The sequence below is a fragment of the Neodiprion virginianus genome, chromosome 1 (genome assembly GCF_021901495.1).
Source record: "Neodiprion virginianus isolate iyNeoVirg1 chromosome 1, iyNeoVirg1.1, whole genome shotgun sequence".
Classification (NCBI taxonomy): domain Eukaryota; kingdom Metazoa; phylum Arthropoda; class Insecta; order Hymenoptera; family Diprionidae; genus Neodiprion; species Neodiprion virginianus.
In genome coordinates, this window is record NC_060877.1 from 23,659,857 (window position 1) to 23,680,817 (window position 20,961).

The window sequence follows — 20,961 nt, forward strand, 5'->3', positions numbered from 1 at the left end:
GACTTAATTAATTCGGAACCAAGCGCGGATTGGGACGGCCGCTGATCAGTCTGCTCATGTCCGCTCTGTGAGTTCGGTAAGATTACGTATACGGGAAACAGAAGAAACTTCAGAATCTAAACAAATGGATTCAGAAAAAATGGAAGATTCTCCACTTTGGTAAGTGTATAATATAGTTCGTTGTCGCCTTCACCAGCCAGCTTTGACATGGACAAAATGTGTCGTTTGGCCGTTTCAGAATTTTTCAAATCATTCAATGCATTAATTAAGAGTCAACCGTGTCATGACAAATATTTCGAGAATATGTCCTTGCGCCTAAAGAAGTCAGATCGCTGCATCAGACACACTCGACAGTTTCATAGGGTTCGGACGCTATACTTTGTTGTGTAATGGCTGGATTAATTCTCGTAAAAACAAAACCCGAGAAAATTGATACGAGAAAATATTACCCCGAATTATTCATTTTGATCAGAATATTTGTCATCGGTTTATCACGTTCTTAAGCAGTAACACCAGTCTCAGATTTTAAAAATTTCGATTTCTTTTATATTCGGCTTAAACAATACTTTAGGGTCATGAAAACAATATCCAGTTGGTCCTACAGTGAAAAAAAAATGTTAAAAGCTTCAATTCTCGTTTTTGCCACAGTGTATCGGAGCGCGCGCCGATCGTGAGTGCTCGTAAAACTTTAATTTTTTCGAAACCACTTTTCAAAGTGGAAGGACAGATTACTTGAACACCGTTGCATGGATCGATTTGAAATTTTGACAGTCGCTTCACAATACATTCTATATGGAATTACGTCGCCGTTTTTTTATTTAATGTAAATTTTTTTTTTTTTTTTCAATTTACTGCTTATTGATTGGCCAAAAACCTACTCATTTCTTTTCAAACGTGCACCATTTCTACAAAATTAGATTGAAAAAAGCCCCTGCGTGCTTCCAGAAGCAATAGGATATATGTTGATTATAAAATTTTTTTATATCTTGTGTCAGGTCGTATAGTTTACGAGAAATCCATCCTCTCGTGAAGGAGTTTTAAAGAAAGGCTAAAAAATTATATTAGCCAAAAGTATTGACTTTTGACAGGATTACTTAATGGTATTTCTTATGTTTTTATTTGACACCTTTATTTTCATCCCGCTTTCTGCCTGTGGACAATACTTTTACCGAATTTTGCGAGGAGAGGCCCTTTTATGATCAGTGTGCTTAATTGTTCCATCTATGGACCCACTTTTAAACTGACCATTTACAATCTACTTTTTTAACATTGCATATGAAATATTGTACTTCCAACTTTTGTGAGTTCTTACGAATACATAATTTTTCGCATAATGCACCTGTTATATAAGAAATCAAAATTATATATGCAACCTCAATTTCACGTAATTAAATTTCAATAACTACTAACATAGTATCAAGATTTCAGATGCCTTGTATGTGTTTATTTTCACAATTTTTGAATATCAAATTAGGTAACTGATTCATCAATTTAAAAAGATTGCATCAAATCGATTATCATGTGACTACTTGATAGGAAATTCTGATTTTTGACACGTGGTGTAGGTTTATGAATAGCTATACATAAACGTGTCTAATAGTTCGATGTTCGATTGCGCAACTTTGAAACAAAGTACAAAATCAACGCAGATAATTATCTGGCAACAAGCTAGTTGGTAGTGCAAGTGTGGAGGTCATTACCGTGGTGGCATACACCTCAGTCATGATCGGATTGTATGCTTTTCACTCAATGAATGTTGAATGAGGATTTGAAATATACCTGTTCAATGACGTGTCTCCTGCCATTAGATTTGCACGTCAAGTAATAAACCTAGACTTTTATTTGAATAGTTGCATCAATGAGGCTAACAGAAAATAAAACTCAAACATTTATTAAAAAATTTTTACTGTACTTTCAAATTACATATATGTTGTTATGTAATACTAAGAAATACAAGTTCAGCACTCTTATGTTTATGATTATAACACAGCCAAAGTTTGTACCAAAAATGATTTGCAACATTGATATATGCAACAGAAATAAAAAGTATGTTCGAATATACGTTCTTAGATAAATAACTATAAAGTTAATTCATTTCTCATAAGTATTTGAATGTCCTACTGACAGTTAAAATTAATTCTTGATATAAAGAACAGACAGTATATTAAATGAAATTACGTAGGTCAGATATTCCATTTGCAATTAATGAATTAGTTGCAGTTCAAGTTAATTTGATATTGTCAAATTATCAAATTCATATTAAATAAAAATAAATAAGTCAATTTAAATAATTAGTGAAAATTTAAAAGCAAATATCAATTATATTGATATACCTTTGAATGTGGACAATAATTTGCATAGATATCCATTTTATAACGAATGAATCATTCACAAATAGTCATTGATTATGATCAAGAACTTGCAGAGCACGATGCAGGGTGGAGGATGCCCATTAAAATTTGTTCAGTACATAGAATACTCCTGGATGTAAATATGTCCATAGGGTTCAGCTTGAAGCAGTTTCACTTGTTTTGATTTATGCAGTTCTGAAATTCGAATCCAATGAAGAATTATTTCAAATTATCTCACCGAATAAAACATCATCACATCAGATATAATTGTTTTATTTTTAAATTATTTACATATCAATAAAGGTAGAATCTTTGAATTATCGATCAAAATATTCTCTCTCCATTAATGTATTTTTATACAACTAGTTGAAAATTTAACTAATTCCATTTTTTGTAAATAATGAAGAATAATAGCATTTAAACTTGCAAGAAGAACTATTGGGCTCTTTTTTCAATAAATGAAAACCAAATCTTAAATTATTTAATAAATTTTCAGCTCCTTTATTCTTAGTTAATGTTCTGAAAGAGTCATAGTATATAATTTTATGTGTTCGAATATCGGATAGCATTAACATGGAATTCCATTGTTATAATTTTTACCATAGCTTTGATGTTTTTATATTAATATATGCAATAATTGTTCTATCGATAGACCCACTTTTCAACTGACCATTTATAATATATTTTTTCACATTCCATATAAAAGATTCTACCTCCAACTTATGTAAGTTCTTATGAATACATAATATTTTTTGCACAGTGCACCTATCATGTTATAAGAAATCAAAATTTCATACGCATAACCTCAATTCCATATGATTAAATTTAAACAACTATCTGTTGTACATGAAAATTATTCTACTAACATAGTATAAATAATTTGAGATGGATTGTATGTGATTGTTTTTGCAATTTTTTAATACCAAATTTGCTAACTGACTTAGTAATTTCAGTATATTTCATCAAATAGAATATCATGTGACTAATTAACAGGAAATTCGGTTTTTTTGGCAGGTGGTGTAGCTTTCCGAACAGCTACAAACGTGTCTAGTTTGATCTAATTTGAAATTTGAAACAAACTACAAAATCAACTTACAACTCCCAGACATTTACGGGAAAATAGTTCTAGTTAGCAAAAAACTATTGATCTGCAGATGAAGATCTTCATTCATCAATTGCTTAGTAATGAGCACCGTTATTAATTTTACTTACCAAGTAGAGACGAGAACATTCGAATAGCATCTTTTTTCGTACTAGTCGAAAGCGGGACAAGATCTTTGAATGTTAAGACCTGATTGGTTGACCAGAAAGCATGAAGGTATCCAAGTAAATTGGACTTTACCAAATTGGCTGTGGACAGGATAGTTGATCTGTGGACAAATGTGTTTGATAATTGAGAGTTATTAACATTATCGTAATGAAATATTCCGAAAAATGACTATTTTTCAATTATCAAATGACTTTGAAGAAGTTGAATTTCCAACTTGAGTATGTTGTATTTTTCTTATCCAATTTTCGAAATAAAGATGACGTTATAGATTATTGCAAGGCAGAAGAATATTGCACTGTCGGAATTTGAACCAATTCCATTCAATATGGTTCATTTGTTTAAAGTAAAATACAAATGAGGAAATTAGCCGATCAATGTAATCCTAAATTCAGATTGATCACAAATAATAAAAAGGATTACATCATCGTAAAATTTCGCAAGTGCTTACTGCACTATATTCGACCAACTTGAATGAATTGACGCTCATTTTGATCATAAATTGATTTCATACAACTCGCCCAATAGATGTTTAGTTTGGATAGTAGGTGTAAAAGAAAAAAATGTAATTACTACTTGTAAATACTATTATATGATTATTTTGAAGAAAAAGAGCTGTCATTTCAATATTATCATTCATTTTGAGCGATTTGTCAGAGAATTGGTTTACAAATGAAACAAGCTATTGCTTTGGATGAAAATCATGCGGTTAGTCTTTTAAAATGTTATTATGAAATATGGAATGAACATACGGAATATGCATACATATGAATTCATTTATATGAAAAAATAAATGTACCCGGAAGAAGTCTTACTGCTTCTGGATTGGTATCTGGCCACTCGGACTTCTACTGTAGGACTTCTTTCAATGCCTTTGTCCATCAACGGAACTCTAAAATTGCCATCTTCCCCATTTTCCAACCAATCACTGCAAGGTAAAACACCAAATTTTATATTATACTAGTCAAATGCTACTAAACAAAAAATAAATGCAGTGAATAATAAAAGATTTTTATTATCAACCCGTTGAAGCAGATTCTAGCCGTCTAGATAATTGATCACTTTTCAAATAAGCTCAGAATCAATGATGAAAAGATGTAAAATTAACACTTCTGGATTGTGTGGCATGTATTATATAAAGCAAAAGTACATGTTTTAAGAACGTAAATTCCTATTAGAAACTGAGGCCTCCAAAATTGGCATTATCGCCACGTTCATGTTGAATCAATTGAGGTCTTTACTATCACGAAAGAAAGGAGACCGGTAAAAATGAAACAAAGATTCTATTTTGACTTTCAGCAGATATTTGCAAAGTTGTAGTTGGTAACGTGAACCCTACTAAGCATTAGTAAAAAAAATCATTACTTTGCAATTTTAATACGGTTTTAAAGAAATTGAGTTTCCAAAAAGCAAGTTAATTTTGTTTTATCGCAGTTTATTGCATTCCCTGACAATTCCAAAATTGAGAACAACGGTTTTGCCTAAATCCATCGTTGCATTAACGTTACAGACGTCAACCTCATAAGTATTCAGAATTTCTGAAGCACTGGAAGAAACAAATCCATGAGCGAATGTGAAAATGTAGAAAATTGAGGTAGTGCAAAGTACAGTGAAAGTCAACTAACTATAATCCTATAATAAGATGGTAAAACGTGCAACTTGAGGTGAAAAAAATGCACATAGAAATTGAAAATAACAAACTTCAACAGATGCTCGATAAGAGTATAAACACAGTCCACGGAAGTGGTTAAATAATATACCACACTAAGAAAAAAGTAGGAAGCTAACAAATGAGCATGTGGAAGAGACTCTAAAATGTGATGAAAGACAGAAGATGGAGCTCTGGAGTTAATTTCAGTAATAGAATTATCATCACCCGTAAACGGTCTTAATGATCTCTGAATGAGGATGATCGCTGATCATTTTCGAAGTAGCGTGTGGCTGTTTCACAGATGTTTCCGGCAACGGTTCAGAAAAATCATTTGTCACATTGATTGGCCAGCTTTCAGTTGGGGGCATCTGAATGGTCTGGTCAATTGAAATTTGTTCAAAAGTTTTAGTTCCGTTAGTTTTTGACGTGTTTTCCAACAATGTTCCATGAATCGGGAAGCCATCCGCAGTGACATCTGTAGTTGTGTGAATTGCAGAGACTGGTCCAAGTACCACTTCTGGGTTCGCTATCGATTCTACAGCTGCAAAATAACTTAGGTAAATAACACTTTCAATTTAGGACAAATCTTTTTACTGCTTAAAACCTTGAATCTGTTGCAGACACAATGTCCAAGCTTATTCTCTAAATTAACACAAATTTAAAGGAATACAGAAATAATAAGTAACGAAAACTGAGAAATATGATTGCAGTTATGTTTTCTCTGGTAGAATCATTTTCACTGTCGAAAGATTATAGTTAGTCAAAGAATTAAGAAGACTCAGGATGTTCAAATCAATCGTGTATGGAAAGTTTTTCCAGAATTAGTGATTACACAGTATAGGAAAGAGGCTCAGAATTCGAAAATCCAAACCATGACAAAATCATCCGCCTTGACAAAATTGTCTTTATATATTCTCAGGATTCTAAAAATTGGAACACAACTAGACTTGATCGAGAATGATCATTTTCGAACTTTTCCAAGTTCATACTTTGCAGGCAATATTTCACACTTTGAGTCACACATTATTGTTGCAAGTCAACTTTCATAACAATATAGCTCCTGTTGGGTTTTAGGGGTTGCTCAATATGAAAGACAAAAGTTTAAAAGTCAATTAAATATGGACAAAAACCTGAGCAAAAGAGTTTTTTGAACCGCTCATGATGAATTCAAAGTCTCATTATTAAAATTGAAAATGGTGGATGCAAATAGTTGACATAATTTGTTAAAATTTATCGAATATAAGAAAAACCTTCCACTTGGAAATTATGTTGATTTTTCTGTCTTCTGTATTGGATCCACCATCACAAATTTTCGAAATTTTGTTTTAGATTCATAATCAGTGACCCCTGTATACAGTTTCATATTCAGATTGGATCAAATTTGAAATTTTCGATCACCATATTGGATCTGCCATCTTGAATATCCAAAATCGGACTTCAGATTATGATTCAACGATCCCAAAACCATATAATTTATCTATAATTTATACACATATGCTTGCCGAGATAATTTACTCGTAAATAAATTTTTCTGGCAATTTTCATGATTTTCTTCATCACATTCGTTTATATCAATAGTAATATACAGTACATAGCAATAATTATTTATCGGTTTTGGAGACTTATTGGTATACTGTCAAAAATAAGAAAAAACTGCACTGTAAAGTAAAAGTTCTCTAAATCTTTTAAAAATGAATATGACTGCCTACTTGAAACTTGAAGAATATTTACCACTATGACTCATAGGGTTCAACAACATGCTTTCGTACAAATCGAGTAATCCTTTCCCCCAGTGTCTAGAGTTCGTTGATGGGATCGTGAGCAATTTATTGGCAGTTTGCTTTGGGAGTTGAATTATATCATTACGGACCTAAAAATAACAAACAGTATTGCTTTCATGATTCGAAATAAGTTCTCTTCTTTATTGTATTTTTGTATGGCATTAAGTCACACAGACGCTACAGTTTACTTCAAATACAAACTACCCACTAAGTGCTCCATAAGTAGTTTGTGCATTTTCTTAATCACAAACTGTAAGAAATACTGCTTGTTTCTTTTAACAAATTCTGTTGTATAAAATTAATTTTGCGAACACATGCTTTCAAGAGCAGCTCTCCCAGGAATCCCTGAGTTAAAAATCTGATATTGAACCCTTTTTTCTCTCTTATAAGGTCAACAATTGTTACTAAAATTTCGCATGTGTGAGAACCCACTCTTTCACTTTGATATACTCAAATGACTTTTTTTTGTATCCACTTAAGTTCGCAGCCGAACTAGTTCGATTCTCCGAAAGTTTTCTCTTACCGATTGAATGAAAATGTCCAGTCTGGGAGGTGGTATCTGAGTAATTTCATCAATGATTTTACTCCTCTTAGAACGCTGGTTTGTTTTTTTGCCCTTTTGACCATCAGTGATCAATGATTGCAGAGTAAAACTGTCAACTGTTGGTTGCTCAATTCGAGGCGGTACTGGTGTCAAGACACTACCAGGTTCAGTATCCAATTCCTATTTAACAATTCAGTATTTTGAGACTTCAACTGAATTTGTCATATCAGCGAATAAGCAGGGTTACAAAAAGCAAGCATTTAAAAAGTATATGGGATATTTCATTAGTAGGTTCTGCAAGAAAATGTTTTACTACAATAAAAATACTCATACATTTGAGTTTGAATGAGTTTTCACCACTGCTGTCATAGGGCTCCAAGCAGTTTGTAGAATGAACAAAACAACATCGTTAGTTATTCTTAAATATGTTGAAATAAGTTTCACTCAACAAGTACACATAAACTACTCACGCGTCTTTTCTTGGTGGGTGTTTTGTGGCCATCAATACCAGGTGACGATCGGGTGCGTTTAGTTGGTGTCAAAGCAACTTCCTGAGGTGGTTCAGGTAATTGTTCAGATGCATTTTCTGTAATCAACTCCACAATTGAGTTCTTGTTTCATAAAATCTTGTTAATTTGAACAATCAATATTACTTATCAGACAACAATGGCTGATACGAAAATGAAATCCGCATCAACAGGATAACCAAAAGATGTTTTGGATGCTAAAAGTAAATGAAAGAAGTTACCCTAACTCATACTGTATAAAATTGTAAACTATACCTTGTATTTCGAGTAGCGATTGATCTACTTCTTGGCCTTCTAGCAAACCTGTAGTTTCAGTTTGGATTTGCTGCATAGGCGGAAGGGTTGGTTTTTTGAAAAGGTTTGCATCTTCAATTTCTGGTATGGAAGTTTCAGGTAGATCAGGTAACTTCCTAACTGAATCTGATAAATCCCTGATAAACACATTTATACTCAATTAGCTTAGTGTATGTGAAAAAGTGGAAACAAATGCTAAACTCTACTTTTTAAGTCTTTCAGGTTTACTGTACAGTTAGTCCGACTGTTGAGTATTAAGTATTTACACATATGCAGGCATCAAGGTATCAGTACTACTCCAAGTCATCTCAAATGATGAATATTTTTAACGTAGGGTTATTATTATTATTAGTTTTGTTTGTCTTTACAGCGTTACAATTTTCTCTTAATTCATTACTAGATCTATATTCTCTTTGATGTGGGATTATTAAAGGTGTTACAGATTCTCTTTGTAAATATTTATAGATGTGCCTATTGGGGATTATGAATAAATGATTAATTGAATCACTAGAAGCTTTAAGAAAGGAAATTTATTCAGTATTTTTCAGATTAATGTGTGAAAAAAGCCAGAACGAGACATGCATTATTGTTAAGGTAAAAAAAAGTTATAAGGCTAGAACTGTATTGATAAATAATAATTTATAATAGAACCAAGGAAGGATTGGAAGGCATCGAACTAACAAAGGTATTAATCCATCGTGCTGAAGTATATAGTCCAGCTCCTTTTCGGTTATTGCGCCAAAAGTTGACATGGGAACATCTGACACCTGTACGTCAAAAAAGCAAGTAGTGATAAAATTTGAGTTCCAAATCATAAACAAACCAATGAAACATAGCGCACCAATAGAGTTGATCTTATAAGTACAAGAAAGACAAAGATGGAGTCAACAATCGAGAAGCGCAATCTAATCATTGAACTTTTTTAACTCTACCACAGCTCGCAAGGTTATTTCGAAAAATCGTTCTGTTTTCAGATTACACTTTGAGTCAAGTGAAAGCACTAAACTAAACAATATCTTAAGTTGAGTATGAATATGACACAATATTAGAAACTCGTCCGAATATTTTCCATTAGTGATTAATCTCTCTCAACAGTAGCGACACATTAGCAATGAAGCTTTGGCACAGCGTTCAAAATTAGTCTGAGACAAGTTAATATTTGAAACAATTCCCATAACCAAGAATATTGAGATTTAAATCTGTCAATTGGAATAATTGTTCCAGGGAGCACATGGATAGGATTTTTTTGGGCAAAGTCGGAATTAGTTTATAACCATCGAATTGCAATTTTTTCACATTAAATTAGTTATTTTCCAATATATGTCCAGAAAACTTAACAAATTTAATGGCATACTCATTGTTAGTTACGAACTTTCTTTGCTATACAGTGAAACTGAATTCATGATTTTTGAGTGGATATGGCGAATCAGATATGCTGGTAAAAATAATCATTTGTAGTTTCTAAATACATATCTAGAGATATGCATAATCGCATTAAATCTTAATTTATGTTTTTCAATGGCTCTATATGGTCATATTGATTACACATTGGTTACATATGTAATACCATAATTTTTGACACTTGTACTACTGTTTTTATGGATTAGAAAATTTTCTGATAGGCGCATGAAAGTGAAACGAGTGCTAGGAACCGAAATAAGGAGCGTCTAAATGCGAAAAAATTTTTTTTGTTTTTCCATATTTTATAGGAAGATACTGCCGACACCAAAAAAATTTAATGCATAAATAAGAAAAATGTATAAATTGAAATGTACCAACGAAGTTTCACTCTGTAAACAATCTGAAAGCCACATATTTTAGGATGTTTGAATATATATTTAGTTCTAAAACTATGATTCATGAACAAAATCCGCAAGAGCTGAATTTTATTGATGCAAAATGACTGCTAAGTCACGTCTGCATTAATAAGTTCCGAATAAATACAATAGTAAATCGATATTGCAACAAAAATTATCATACTTATTAAGAATTATAATTTGATTAGGAATATCTGTTAATAATCTGCATTAAATATGTTACGATGCAATTGCAACTCAGAATATACATACCCAATTACTAGGTTCTGCAAGAGTAATGCGACGCTCGTTATCAACTAAATTGGCAGAAAAGTCGAAATCTGTAAGCTCCGGTACATCGCGCAGCTGTTGGGAAACCTGCAACTCTTCATCTGGTTTTTTGCCACTGCTAATATCAAACAACAATTAACATTCGATATTGATTAGATACGAATTCATTATAATAAACGGTTATTAAAGGATCGATGATTTTTCAAGAATGTTGCAGAAATATGCGCGATTAAAATCTCTGTTGATAAATTAATTTCTCGTATTTAATAATGGTACACAACTCATAAATGAAATCTGCTGATATACACCATCACCAACGAATTATCAGGATGGACTCTATTTTTACGAATAAAACGTAATCACCAAATTATTATTATTTGCTCGTTTGAAAGATACACAGTGTACCGGTAAATATAACAGAACTTATGCTAATTTCTAGGTAAGCTTTTGAAATGTGGGGCATGCATCATTCAATAATATCCATAATGCAAACTTTGCTTTACGCTCCAGTTTACTTTAAATTTGGAATAATGGAGTTTTGCACCCCTGTTAGTCAAATACTCTATACATACTTTGCATAGTTTGTTTTACCTTTTAGTCTTGGATGTCGTTTTCACCCGGCACTCCAACAAATCATCTGAATATAAAACAGTCATATGAATGTCAGATTGTTTCATCTCATTATACATAATTTGAAACACATTGTAATATTGGTTATCGAATAACTTACTCAACAATATATCAGCTTGATAGTAAAGAATTCTTGTCGCCCCACACAGTAACTGGGATGATAAATAGATACTAAATTGTCGATGAGCAGTGTAGATGATTAACTCATTGCTAATGGATAATAAAAATATCGCTTTAGTATTTTATAAACTGCATCCATGGCATGGGCTTTTCTTTAAAACCCTTCTCGTAGCATGATCCATCCTTATACATAGATGTAACTTTTGGTAGTAAAAAATAAATATCAGAGACTGTTAATCATGTGAAATCCAATGAAAATTAACTTTTGTGTAAAATGTTATACAGCTTTCTCTCTGAAAAACAAAAGTCTATGCCAGTAGTCACACCAGCTGTAAGCCAAAAATCAGTAATTGGTAGTAAATATATAAAATAATTGGTAACAATAATAAAAGTAATGTGTTTTAATATTGACGACAAATTTGTACAAGCTTTCCGTAGCATTACCAGTAAAAAATACTAAGTTGTGTCATCCAGATATTTCTCTGAATAGGTTTGCAGGAAGATTTGTTATCACTGTTCGATTAACTTTTCACAAGGCGAACTATTTTCAAATATAAACACTATCACGTATTGAAATTTATATAACATTTACGAATAATTGATTATCTAAATAAGCTATTTGTTGAGATTACAGCCGTCTTATTATCATCCATTTTCCTCTAAAGCCTACAAAATCATTCAGTCAAAAAATGTCTTACAACTTGCCTGAGTGCAGCTACAATACGTACAATAATTGGATTAGCTAATGTAATATTGTTATCAAGTACTGTCATAACAAGATCATGCGATAGTACAAAAGTGTTAAAAAAGTAATATAAAACCAAGATATAGTGTAAAAAAGACATATTGCTAATTACCACATTTTAACGAGATCGATAGCCTTTATTGTATTTGCGCGAAATTTGTAGCAGAAGAGTTTTCGGCTCCAGGTGGCAGCAAGCCAACATTTGACGAATTTAGCATTTTTTCTCAGTGTGAGAAGTTCCACCGAGTAAAACATTGTTGATACTGGAATTTAAACAGCCAATGAAATTATGCCGAATCTGTTACGAACATCAATATGCAATAATATATTCATGCATTTTTCTACACACACTCTTAACTTCTACATATATACATTTCCTCTGCTACTCCAAAACTTGAGAAAAAAAAAATAAAAAATCCCCACATATTAGGAAAATTCTCAAGTTAAGCATGCAGTAGATATTTGTATTAGTTAAGCCTTGAAAAGTAGTATTCTGCATTTATGAAAGAATACTAAGACAGATAGTGTAATGACTTTTGTGTGAGAAATGCAGGGGGGTCACAAAAACTAGCTGCAATTTTTTTTAAGGACAGGCATTTTTTTAGAATCTGAAAAATATTCACCCAAGGCTAATCGTATGCATCTACTCTTCTGTAGCTTTGTATTGTTAAAAAGACTTGATATCAAAAATCAATGGCTGGAAAGGCTGAATCTTGTCAGTGCTATGGTACTAATTCTTTTACTGGGTATGAGGGTTTTTAAAATTTCAAGGTTATCGTGGTTAATAAATTATGAGTTTAAAAAAAGGAATTAATAATGCAATGTTCAAAAAATAAAATAAACAAATAGGTTGGGCCGGAATAAGTATTGGCTCAATTCTGACAATTTCGATCGAAATTCGTACGTGCTTGCGTTAATTTGTAATTCAGTGGGAACAAGCTTTAGTAAAGTGAATGATAGTATTGCGAATTGTGGGAATAAAGAGCACAATTCTATTTGGAAAGAATTACAATGACCTCAAAATCCCTTTAGTTACGTCGTATCATCAATACCTTGAAACAATTTCACAATAATGAAGTAATTGTAAAAATATTCATACCGTGTATGTATCTGCAACAACTTTCTTGGCGGCAATTCGACGATTTCTACAAAATATTTTCAAACATATCGAGGAGTAGGAGAGCTAATTCTCGGAACTTGCAGTCGAACCTCTCGCGCGCCAGTCCCGCACAGTTTGATCACCAATTTCAGCCAATTAAAGTGTTCCATTTTGTGTAATAGCAAATCACAGATCACAAAATTTCAAATTTCGAATGCGAGATATTTCGAGAATCAAGTCCCCCTCACTTGTAGATTCAACTTGATCAGCGGCTTCGTCTAACCGGCAAAGTCACGCCGTCAATTTATTTGCTTGGCAACAAAGAACACCTCGGGTATGTACAATGCATCCACATACATACATACATACTACAGCAATGGCCAGTATATGTATAACAAGAAATCACCTGGTTATTAGGGTAGAGTATTTCGAATTCCGTATTTTGGTGCAATTTCCTCTCTGGATGATAAGTGTCACATTAGTAGAACTGATTAGGGTTAGAACGATGATGTAAAATGTATATGTTTTTTCATATATTCATAAAGTCAGCCTTTCAGCCTTTTTGTCGGCCTCGGCAAAGGGTTGATTCAGTGGTTAGTTAGCTGTTAGTATTACCGCAGTTTCATGCATTACGGATTGCGAAACACACCCTCATCGCAGTTTACAGTTTCACCCATGCCTAACTTCAATCGATTATTTTTCAATGCTGGATGAGATGAAGAGATTACAATGGGAGCAGGGGGGGGGTTCCATTGAGAATAGCTAACGTGGCGCACACATGTACGTCTAATTCAGCGATTGCTTTGTAAACATTCGGACTTATTACAGTATCCTTGCAAATGTCATTACTGTCACTTTTTTATACACAACATTTAACATTTTTTACTAAAGTTTATGTAAGTTTGAACTTGAATCATTGGAGTGCTAAACATGAAGACTCCAGTCTCGATTTTACATGATTAATTGAAAAAGATTGGCCTCAATGCTGTTTACGAATTACATTCAGAAAACGTTACTCGTCGGGCTGTGTTGTTTCATTATCGAGTCACAGTAGGTGACGTACAAGGTATATTTACCACACTTGATTTGGTCGGATGTATTATCAATGACAATATTATAGCATAAAAAATTTTCAAAAGAGCTTTCATCCCCCTTTTTTCACCTCTCCCCACGGCTTTAGCCACTGCTACCGCTTTCACGAAAAAACAAACTAAGCAAAACGTATCAGAAAAATTCTTGGACCTTCTCTACAGATGCCCTGAAATTTTCCAATCCATTTTTTATAATCAAGAGTATGTACCATGTCTTGTTGCTTCATGCGTCGGATTTAAAAGATGTTGTCCAACAGTTGATTCCTTGCTTTTGCGTGTTGGTATTTAATTAATATGATATTTTTAACAACCTGTCAGGTTTTCCTGTAACACACTTTTTACACTATTTCAACTGCTTCATTAATACTTACAGGGAATGTTCCGATAATATATGAAACTTTGTCCAGTCCAATCATTATATGATATTTGCATGGCTAATCATTGGTATTTGCCAGCATATGAATATGTCGCTCAAGAAGGCCCAGCAAATGATAGAACATTTGCCTGTGTTGCAAGAATAGATAACGTCCACGGGGAGGGAATTGGTAATTACTAATAAATTGGCTAAGTTTGTAATATCTAATGATATAGAATTAATTTAAAACCTTCATTTATTCCCGGTTCACATTTACGATGCATAATCAGCATCAAATATTTCATTTTCTGGGAAAGAATTTCAGCACTCACACATCATTGTCTCTGTATTACACGGGAGTAGGCAGATCTAAAAAAGTATCAAAGGCAAATGCTGCATACAGTTTGATCAAAAAACTCACTGAGCTCTATGGCAGCTCCACAAAGCAATTGATTTCCCATCCTAATACGAATTACTATTCTTCATCACTTGGCATTTTCCAAGAGCCTAAAGTTAAACTTCCACTTTTCAGAGATTACAAATTGTGGTATGATAGCAAGTCTTTAATATCCGGTATGAAAAATGTTCTTTAAGGCAGCGCCAATGATTTGAATTTTGCTGAATACATTCCTGTAATGTAATTTAATGCAGTTTTGGTGCATCTGTGTATTCAATCTCATTGCTGACAGCATAAGTTGTTCAGTTTTGGTGTAATTGTTAATTTTTTACTGAATTAATGATTTCCTTATTCCTTGCCTGGAATAAATGAATTTTTTTGATACAGCCCAAAAACATTGCTTTCTACAAATTCTAGCAACCTCTGTTATCATTTGTTCTGGCTTCGGCATAACCCAAGGAGATGCCATAAATGATGCTTCAATGAACGCTATCAATTGCCTGAAGATAGTCAGTCACTATCATATTCTATGGCATTGCGTGGAAAACTGTGTTGATGCTCATAATTGCACATATAAACAAATATTACCTGCCAATAAATGTTGAGATTCCACTTCATATACAATCAAAGCAATAGAATTTGGAGCTGAAAATATGCACAGCCAAGTTTACTAAGTACTAATTCATTTATTTATTTTCTAAACGTTTAATTGCACATTCTCTGAAGTAGTACATTGATATTATACCTACAGTAAATCGAAACGCAATACGATTAATTTAATTGCTACATTAGAATTGGAATAAAGTTTTATTTTTTATCACACTGAATCATAATTTACTTAAGTCTACTTTTTGAAGTTTGACAAAAAATAACATAAATAAGAAACTGTCAAAGTCGATTCGTAATATTTTTATATAGTATAATTTCCTCAGGTTTAAACTTGATCAACCTTCTTATAACTGTTATCGAAGAATAAATTCCCTACAACAATATTGATTTGAATAATAAAATACAATTCCTTTGTCATGTATGAAAATATATGTTTCTTCTACAGTTATATACTTAAAATTGTAAATATATAAATATTTTCATTCCGTGAGATAGAAATACTTCATACGCAACGGTAACTGCTGTGTGATAATGTACAATTTCATATTAAAAATAGTTTTGTCCACCATTCTTCTGAATTGGCTTTGAAGTATGTATCTTTCATGAATCCTGAGGCGGTACAGGTTGTATAAGGCATAAAAGCAACTAGAAAAGAAGAATCATTCAATCTTATTAGTTAAACATAACATTATGGGTAACTACTAATACAGATGCTGCAATGTGAAATTACTTCGTAATTGCAACGACAAATTTATGGATCCATTTAATAACTGCTGTTAACACACATAAGGATATTACGTAGTTGAAAATATAATGGTTGTTACGTAACTTGAAACCGGTCTTGGAAAATTATTACTGTTCATAATTTTTTTGCAAAATGTACTCTATGCTCCAAAAGCATACTATTTTCAGGTGGTAATGACAGACAAGCTCTTAAGATATTCTCTATTGCAGCTCGTTGCTTGAATAAAGCATTAATCACTGGAGCTCCTTGAGGCACAAGTGGCGCTTTACACAAGTAGGATAGAACTGAAAGTATAGGATGAAATGCAATGAAATTTTCGTTCTCAGATTCATTCTCTGCGAAAGAAACGCGTGAAAAAAGTTCAGCTAAAATAACTAAATCCAGTATAATCGGGCTGGCCAACAGTGAATCTTCACAAGTGTTGTGAACTACAAGTGTGTTGTGGCCACCTAGCATTATTTCCGAGGTGTACTCATCAAGGGCACGTTTGCTATCACCTGAAACAAAATTGCGCTGTTATCGTGGGTGCCTGGACTTGTTCTATTGGCTTGCTGCTTTCAAGCCTGGTTTCCTACAGGACATTGCAAGAGTAATAACTAAAGTGGATTAATTTCTATAACTCAGTTAACAGGTTTCTACTTTAAGAGACTATTGAGCTGCAGTGTCAATAATGTACACTGTTTTGGAAAGTCTGAGACTTGGTAATAATTTCAAGGAACAGAGGTTTAGTTTTTTCAATGCACTTAGTTCGTGTGCCTCTTTGTAAGAGTTGAATTCATCAAACTTACCAACATATGGAACATATTTAATAACGACACAATGATCAGGTTTTTCCCCTGGCTCATAGAGAATACTGTTTGAATGAACCATATCATCGACTACGTTGCTCTTTGAGATCTGGAAGTGAGATTGAATTAGGCATTAATGATATGTATTGATATTTGTATAAACAGCATGAGTTGCCACATGCTAGAGTTACTCACTTCTTTGGATCGGAACTGTTGTGGTGCTGACAAGTTGTAGCCATCGTTATTTCCAAGATGATTATAGCTCACTATTGATACTGGTTTGATGCCAGCAGAAACTAAGAAGTCAACCAATACTGACTTCAATTTTGTTTGGCCCGATTTGAAGTCATCACCAGCTATAAAAGTCTTGTGCTTTTCAGCGAGGTCGATCGCCCCAGGTACAAAAGTATTTTGTGGAGATCCATTTATGTAGGTGCACTATAAAATTACGTTTACGTAGAGCAAAGCTATAATTCATGCAAGAATCAATGATCTGGCTAACTTACTCCTTCTAAAGCAGCAGCAACGGCGAACATAGTACTTGGACTAATTTCTGAGTGATTTTCTTTTATTGATTTTAACAAATTTTCACCAGTATCGTTAACTCCTGGTATAATTTCTGCAAACCTCTCGGTATTGGCAGTCCAGACTATAATTATTTTATCTACATTTTTGGTAGTTTTGAATTCAGATATGTCTCTTCTTATCAAGTTCAATTGTTCCGTCTTAGATCCTGATATGATATTGTTTGCTCGATCCTCCTGAAAAAGTTTTCATAATTACGAATGCAATACAATATAATAATATGATGAGGCTAAAAAAGCTTTTGGAATAGTTATCTCAATGTCAGCAGACCTGATTTGCCGCGATGAAATCAGGATAATACAAGCTCCTGCGAGGTTTCATCTCTGCCATTTCAGCCTTTAATTGGATTTGCAAATTGTAATCGATTACTTTTGCACGTTCCATGGCATCAGCTAAATTCAGGTTAGAAATATCCCAACCATCAATTTCAATCTGGTCAGGGTCCACCATCGGCAACATCCATGACATCGGTACATAAACATCTTCGCCATCAGAGTTTCCAAGTTTCACGGTTGAAGATTGTGTAATAGAGCCATACCTAAGAGATGAATTAATCAGTATTCTCTTTAATTCTTGTTTCAATCGGATTGGAATTACATATTCCAGAAATCAAATCAATGTAATATCTCCTGATATATTTTCTTAATGTACAAGTTTCGGATATTGAATACGTCTTACCAGTTCGCTTTCTTGATGCCATCTTTAGTGTTCCAAGTGAGTTTTTTCTTATTTGCCAACAGTGCTGCAGTTATTGTTGTGCCATTATTGCCACCCCAACCAACCAACATAACACCAAGTTTTGGTACATTTAATTTTGTTCTTATTTTCAGCTTGGTGGCTACAGGAGATACCTTAAAGAATAACAATACTTTTTATTTCAAAATAATTTTACACACTAGTTCCGTTTGTTCAATCCAAAGACAATGTATTCAATTATTTTCTTTCCTCTTACTAAACATTAGACAATTTCTGTATATGATCGTTCACTATCGACATCATTGATTATTAAAAGTTCAAAGCTGTACCATCTATTCTCTGCAGTATATTGACATTTTTTGAATATCAAGTTCAAATACACACACATGACGCTATTCATTCCAGCATTATCACTCACCGTGTATTTGAGCACCTTATCATCAATTTTCGTGACTTTCGTTGTATGGTATTCGTAGTCAGACTCAAGGAATTCCTCGGTGTATTTGACGTTCGGACTTTTGACATGAATCTTCATTTCTTCCATTCTGAGGGGTTTATTCCAGTCTTTGAATCGTAAAGAAGGTTCGAGATACAAGCAGGAGCTTTTTGCGCAGAACGTGCCGGTCGTTGATGTGGGTATATTTGTAATTCGAGAAGATGAAATTCCCGTAATTATATTACAGCCGTAGTTCAAATGACAGACAATTTTAGCAGACGCGAACAGAACGGTTGTTCATTGATCGCAATAACGAATACTGAAAAATCTTTCGCTGCAACAACAAACGACGTCAAAAAAGTTGAAAACAGTGCAGAGTTCACGTGTCGAAACCGCCGGTCGCGCAGAACCAACACACTGTTAACCATGCAATAGTCATGTCGAATTTGTCGGCTCTCTGCAGGCATGCGCCTTAAACCGAGTCCTGGGAATCCCCTTCCATCCCACCCTTGAGTTTATCGGTTGCCTCTACATTTGCCCCATCCTTCTCGGGTTTGCCTGGCGGTGTGCTATTCTGTCCTGTTATATACTACATATGTATCAATATTTCCAATCTCTGTTAGATATTCTATGACGATACGAAGTTTGACAGGCTGCATGATAAAAACTATCCGCAACTTTCTAAGGCTTAGTAACGCGGCAGGGAATTTCTGGCTTGAAAGCTACTTATCCCGTTATTTTACATCTGCACCTCTAGGCTCTAAGTATTTCGTGAAAAAAAATTTCTGTAATACTAGGATGAATTACGCATTCTTTTTTACCTGCGTTCGTAAAGTAATCATTTCTATGACAGTGCAAAAAACTGTACTTTTTTGCACCACGCGTAAAAAAAACAATTTGTAAACCAGACTTTTGTTACATAAAAGTATCCTGAGCACCATGACCGTATAATCAATCTTTTTCGCCACACGAATTTGCAACATACGCTCGGCGTAAAAAGATCTTTTTTGCCTCCTTGAAGCACAAGCTACTATTAATATTTCTTAAATGTTTTATATTTTACAAACGTAATCGATTAATCGTAACAACAGAACATATCTATGTAATTACGTTTGATCGATGCTAGACATAACAAAATGATTTTGAAAATCATTTAATATATAGCAATGAGAAAAAATGTGAAATTTATGCAGTACAACACAGATCAGTTTCTCTGTTCATAATGTAAAAGTTGTTAATTTACAAAGAAAGTGGCCTTGTTGAGAAACAAATCTCATCTGAAATTTGTACATGGTATAATATGTTGGATACAACAATAAATTGGGAGTATTTTAAATATACCCTGTCGGCCGATTTATTTGATACACGAAATTAGTATAAATTGCTGTTGTGAAGAATTCAAGTATTGATCGGGAGCTTATGGGAGAAGCACTTACTGTTATAATATAGCATATCAATACAGTGGCGATGATAGCTAGGCAGATACACGAGTACAGTTTTTATTTTCTGACGAAAACGAAAGCGTTCGAATTTTAAATCCATATCCAAATCCGTGCATTTATATATCACGTGGCTAAAGAACAGTAATGCTATAATAGACTGAGAATTATATGGATACAGAAAAACTAAGTTCACACATTGAAATTAGGGTATTTATTTCAGGCGGACATATAATATCTAATATGACAACAAAATTTTAAAGGTTGAACGAGCTAGGTGTAGTATTCAACTCGACCGCAATTTTTCAAATCTCCGCTTGAAATAGAGAAAGGAAATCAGTTACTGCATTTACCCTGTGGGAAAAATGTCAAGATTTTAGTAAATTTATTTTTCGAGACTATTAAAATCATTTATGATCATTTTCGACTCGATGCTGTGTGTGTCGATGTGTGCGAGAATTTTTTGTCCGCGACGATAATTCGAGAACGATATCATTTAACTCTGAACTGATCGAATTTCGAGTAATTAAAGGCGAATGATTCTTGAGTTGTTTATATAAATAGAATCGTTTGGGTCAAGATGAACATTTTCACAAATAATGACAATAGCCGAATTTTCCCATTTTTTTTTTATTCTGCTACTACTACTACTTTTTTGAGAAATGTAAAAAGCGTGACTGATTTTTCATTAAGTTATTCAAGGTTGAAAACTCTTCAGCCACAA

General features: G+C 33.4%; 3 protein-coding genes across 9 annotated transcripts in view; 1 reads left to right on the top strand and 2 right to left on the bottom strand.

Moving 5' to 3' along the window:
* Positions 1-9: 9 nt before the first annotated feature.
* The window catches only part of LOC124297428 (zinc finger protein 2 homolog), a 33,826-nt gene continuing 12,874 nt past the window's right edge, over positions 10-20,961 (top strand). For 6 of the 7 annotated variants that reach the window (XM_046748455.1, XM_046748443.1, XM_046748517.1 and 3 more), the window contains exon 1: positions 10-159. The gene's annotated coding sequence lies outside the window, so the exon portion shown is untranslated. Of the gene's footprint in view, positions 160-16,783; positions 16,883-20,961 lie in introns of those variants that run through there. The other variant, XM_046748508.1, reaches the window with a different exon arrangement.
* Positions 2,340-13,113, bottom strand: LOC124297470 (uncharacterized). Its single transcript, XM_046748553.1, has 13 exons — positions 13,097-13,113; positions 11,233-11,342; positions 11,094-11,139; positions 10,485-10,620; positions 9,097-9,182; positions 8,377-8,552; positions 8,065-8,180; positions 7,574-7,774; positions 7,001-7,139; positions 5,495-5,810; positions 4,418-4,546; positions 3,564-3,721; positions 2,340-2,546 (listed from the first exon to the last, which is right to left on the bottom strand). Exons 5-13 carry the CDS (start codon positions 9,165-9,167, stop codon positions 2,464-2,466), a joined length of 1,389 nt encoding a protein of 462 aa, XP_046604509.1. The 5' UTR covers positions 9,168-9,182; positions 10,485-10,620; positions 11,094-11,139; positions 11,233-11,342; positions 13,097-13,113; the 3' UTR covers positions 2,340-2,463.
* LOC124297462 (inositol-3-phosphate synthase 1-A) lies at positions 15,387-19,366 on the bottom strand. The gene is made up of 7 exons (XM_046748540.1): positions 18,781-19,366; positions 18,345-18,517; positions 17,937-18,204; positions 17,588-17,842; positions 17,277-17,519; positions 17,082-17,190; positions 15,387-16,790 (listed from the first exon to the last, which is right to left on the bottom strand). The coding sequence occupies exons 1-7, from the start codon at positions 18,904-18,906 to the stop codon at positions 16,408-16,410; spliced, it is 1,557 nt and encodes a 518-aa protein (XP_046604496.1). The 5' UTR covers positions 18,907-19,366; the 3' UTR covers positions 15,387-16,407.